Genomic DNA, 4585 nt, shown 5'->3' with positions numbered 1-4585 from the left:
CCAGCCTACATCGCCGGCCAAAATGATGGATTTTGATAACATATTGAACATCGCCTCACAAAACCAGGGCCTCAGCAGTGTACAGGTGAGTAGAAGGCTCTCACTGGCAGACGTATTACTCAGGCCACTGAGGAAACTTAACATCTGTGGGTATGTGTGTGAAAAAACAGATCAGGGAGGGTCTGTTAATGTAGCCAACTTTCATTGTCGTCATATTGTATAGACGTGTACAAACACGCTACATTTTATTGTGACATTAGATTACTATTTTTGCTATATCATTATGGGGAGGACTGTAAATGTTAAACAAGAGTGTACACTTTCCCCATAAACTACAACTTGTATTGTATGTGTTCTTCTCTTTGAGCAGAAGAGATACAGTTTACAAGCTGGACCCCCGAAAAAGGACCCAAAGTCAAAGGGTGTAAATCCTGCTGCTGTGCAGGCACTTCTGAAGAAGCAAGTTACTGAAAACAAAAAGAAAGGTATTAAGGATTTAATAACGGTTAAGTTTCTAATGCAGGATATTGGGATTTATTAGTTATGCACTGTTGTATACAGATTGTTCTTCATTCATTGTGTGTGTGTGTGTGTTTTTCCTAGAATTGGAAATGAAGAAACAGAAAGAGGGGCTATTAGCCAAGAGGGTTGAGTTAAAGTCAGACCGTAAAGCGCGTGCCATGGCCTCCCGAACTAAGGATAACTTCAAAGGCTACAATGGTGTCCCAGTGGTAGAGGTTCCCAAAAAGAGGAGATCAAAACATGATATGCAGGAAGATGACTTGAATGGGGGAAGTTTTAGGAATGATACAATTGACCCAGAGGATGATGAGGACAACTACGAGTATGAACAGACAGATTCAGAGCCAGAGTCCGAGCCCGAGCCACTGAGGCCTGGGAGAATAGCGGGTAATAGTAGCAGTAATAGTAGTAGTGGCAAAACCTCTTCTAAAAAAAACAATGGGCCGCCCAAGCCCCCTGCACCTTCCATGAACTTTGCTGACTTGCTCAAATTGGCAGAAAAGAAACAGTTTGAACCAGTTGATCTAAAACCCAAGGTAGTGAAAAAGGAGGAAAGGCTGCGCACAGCAGATGAGATAAAAGAACTGGAGATGGAGCGCAAGGCTAAGAAACAAGACAAAGACAAAAACTCAAAGGCAGACAGAGGAAGAGATGGGAAGTCTCAGTCTGGTTATAGTTCAAGTCAAAAAAACACTTTTGAGAGGGAACAGAAGAACAGCAGACCACAAAAGATCTGCTTAGAAAAACAAAGTGTGCCCAGTGGGTCAATGAAGAAGTCACAACCAACAGTAATTAATGACACAGGCCTCTCTTTTTCCAAACTCTCTGGTAGTGATAGAGAAAGAGAAAGAACCAAGATGTCTTGCAGTGATAAAGAAAAATCCAAGACAAGCTTGTCTAATTCATCAGGTGTCATAAACAGTAAAGTACCTTCAAAAGCCATGTCATCTCAGGTTTTAGCCAAACAAGGGGCCCCAAAGCCCTCGTCTAGCCACAAATCCAGCACCTTAAGTGACCTTAGCTTCAGAAGAGAAAGCTCGTCATTACTTCAAGGAAAAGTTTCAGGTATTCCTGGGAACAGGCCTTCTGGTACAGCTGGCACAGGCCAGAAGTCCAAACAGGTGAGTTCTCAACAGATTAAGCCTAGCCAGGGTAGCTCCTCAAAGCAGGGACCCACAAATGGAGGCCCGAAGTTCGGAAGGGGAGAACCACCACGGTCTGGAATGAATTCTGCAGCAAAATCAGGTGGAAATTCAGTGATGAGACCTTCTTTGAGTGGCCCTCCTAAGGCTGGGAGCCAGCCTCAGTCAAAAACTGGAGGAACATCTGGTAGTGTGCCAAAGGCCAGGCCTGGTGGTAGTGGCCTTCAAGGTCATCCTGGAAGTATTGTATCCCGACCTCAAGGAAGTGGACCCGGTCGGCCTGGCAGTGGAGGACTTGTACCTGGAAGACCAACTAGCAGTAGTGGATTAGGACCTGGAAGACCAAAGTGCACTGTAGTGTCAGAGACCATCTCATCCAAGAATGTTGGTGGACCCAGGCCAGGCATGCCAGCTCGGCCGGGGATGCCAGCTCGGCCGGGGATGCCAGCTCGGCCGGGGATGCCAGCTCGGCCGGGGATGCCACAGAGACCTATGATGCCACAGAGACCTATGATGCCACAGAGACCTGTGATGAACAGACCACCAGGTAACAATCAATGTGAAAATAATGATATGAAATTAAGTTAAGTGAATCATGGGTTCAGTTACGGACACTGTTTAGTGTTTTAGTCACGAGGATATTTAGTAGTGTTACAAATAGCCTGACGAACATAATCCAGAAACACTAAGCATACAAAGAACTTCTCTCTACATTTTAAATAACATTCAACATTTGAACTCTTACTGCAATGGTTACATGTAACAAAACAAGCAAAACGTATTTGTAGGTCAAATGTATAGGTCATATAAATGGTGAGTATTTCATATTATAGTGTAATATATATATATATATATATATATATATATATATATATATATATATATATATATATATATATATATATATATATATATATATGGAGAGAGAAAAACAACTACCCGTAACCCACAAGCAACACATTACAAAGGAAATTGTATTATACATTGTGCACACAGTAATAAACCCATCAGCGTAATATTGTGTTGACTGCTGCAAAACAGCTCTTATCCACTGGAGCATGAACATGGGACATCTGGGGGGTGTTACATTGTGTCTGTGTCAGGACACAGACTGTGGATTGTTTGGACCGTGTGGATTGCAGGGTGGGTTCTGTGTGGAAAAGCGTCAATTCCAGCAATCCTAAGCGGCATAGGCTAGAATTATTATATTATATTATATTTAAAATGGCTAACATTTGCTAACAGCCTGAAAAAAACACAACAGTCTGCTACAGGGCAAAGGGTTTGTTTGCCCAACTGAATGAAGTGTCAGCAACACTCACAGCCTTTGTCCTCGTTATTGTGTCACAGAGCTGCGACCTACCTCAGACAAAACATAATTTCAGTGTCTTCTCCCTACTATGTTTATATTGACAAGGGAAAAATTTGATATGCTGCATTTTGAAAGTAATTTCTATATTCATTATCCAGGACCAATGCTGCCACCTATCACATCTGCATACAAGAGGAAATATGAGGATGAGGAAGATGAGTATGACTCAGAAATGGATGATTTTATTGATGATGGAGGTGAGGTGCAGGAGGAAATTTCTAAGCACATAAAGGAAATCTTTGGCTATGATCGAAACAGGTAAGGCTTGTCACTACATGGTCTGATGTAAGGAAAAATCCATTTAATTGAACTGAAAATCAAATTCTATATTTGTTTTCAACCTCTGCAGATACAGAGATGAGAGTGACTATGCACTAAAATTCATGGAAAGCAGCTGGAAAGATTTGCAGAAAGAAGAAGCTAGGAGGTAATAAGAATTTGTTTTGGGGGGGGACCTCAGTTTCTTTTTCTGTCTGTGTGCCATTTGTCCATAGTGGTCTACTCCTCTAAAAAGAATACAAAATAATGTTTTGTTCTGTATTTCTGTGATTTGCCACTTTAGCCTGAGAATGGCTGTGCAGGAGGATCTGGAGGAGGAAAGAAGGGAGGAAGAAGAGCTGAAAAGAAAAAACGTCAAGAGGAAAAAAATGAACTGAGGCCTCATTGTCGTTGAGAGGAATAAAATAAGATCATTTTCTTCATTTTGCTGAGAGATGCGACAAAGGGATACACGAAACCTAGTGACTGTCCACTTTGGGTGCTTTGTCATTGCTTCTCTCCCTGAGATTAGATAAAACCTAGCAGCATCTCAAGAAAACTGGAGAGGAAGAATTTTAGTAAAAGAAGGCTTAAAAAAGACAATATGCACAAATTATTCAGGCACTAGGATTAAAGTTCTCACATTCTCCTTTCTTATTTATTTTACCTGCTGAGTGCAGGGATACCTACAGTCCCATCTGTTTAAAAAAACAAAAAAGATTGGCATCGACAACTACAGTAATGGAAAAGTGTGATTGATTTCTTTCTTCTTTCTTTCTTCTTTCTTTTTCCTCTTTTTTTAAAAAAAACAAACAAACAAACAAAACAAAACGCTAACATGAAATGTTATATAAATGATGACATGCTATTTTTGAGGCGAAGTTGTTGCATATTTTTCCAGACTAACTTTTATTGTAAACTCAGTAAAATGTAGACGACATTACCATTTCATACTTTGTGTTTTATCTTTGCAAGGATCTGACTGACAATAATGCATTAAGGCTTTTGTTTAGTTTTATGTCTGCATTTTCAGAGTATGACAATCTAAAAGAGCTTTTTTTTGGACTGCAAATGCAATGCAGCAGGTAGTCAATGTTTTGCTTTGTATTTCTGTGGAAGAGAGAGCAAAAACGATTTCTTTCCCTAAATTGTGTCGAGTATTTTTGTTTATTTTATTTAAAGAAACTGGCATGGTCAGTATGTAAGGTTGTGCTCATACAGTGTGGTAATGGCGTTACATATCTTTTTGTACCTGCCACCTTGCCGTAGTTGATGTCACAAGAGGGCGGGA

The 4585-nt window shown here is 40.6% G+C and overlaps 1 protein-coding gene across 1 annotated transcript; it reads left to right on the top strand.

Moving 5' to 3' along the window:
* On the top strand, positions 1-4440 carry spty2d1 (SPT2 chromatin protein domain containing 1). Its single transcript, XM_006789577.3, has 6 exons — positions 1-85; positions 371-485; positions 604-2211; positions 3135-3294; positions 3386-3463; positions 3599-4440. The coding sequence occupies exons 1-6, from the start codon at positions 23-25 to the stop codon at positions 3690-3692; spliced, it is 2118 nt and encodes a 705-aa protein (XP_006789640.2). The 5' UTR covers positions 1-22; the 3' UTR covers positions 3693-4440.
* The last annotated feature ends 145 nt before the right edge of the window (positions 4441-4585 follow it).

This window comes from Neolamprologus brichardi, chromosome 7 (assembly GCF_056152115.1).
Source record: "Neolamprologus brichardi isolate AB-2024 chromosome 7, ASM5615211v1, whole genome shotgun sequence".
NCBI lineage: Eukaryota > Metazoa > Chordata > Actinopteri > Cichliformes > Cichlidae > Neolamprologus > Neolamprologus brichardi.
The sequence above is the reverse complement of the archived record's forward strand: the minus strand, read 5'-3'. Positions and strand labels throughout refer to the sequence as shown.

What these genes read in the sequence shown, in the direction of transcription:
- spty2d1 (XM_006789577.3), top strand. Translation starts at nt 23, where the DNA reads ATGATGGATTTTGATAACATATTGAACATCGCCTCACAAAACCAGGGC. An exon ending in AGGGCCTCAGCAGTGTACAG is followed by an intron (nt 86 to 370) that starts GTGAGTAGAAGG and finishes CTCTTTGAGCAG; the next exon opens with AAGAGATACAGTTTACAAGC. An exon ending in TACTGAAAACAAAAAGAAAG is followed by an intron (nt 486 to 603) that starts GTATTAAGGATT and finishes TGTTTTTCCTAG; the next exon opens with AATTGGAAATGAAGAAACAG.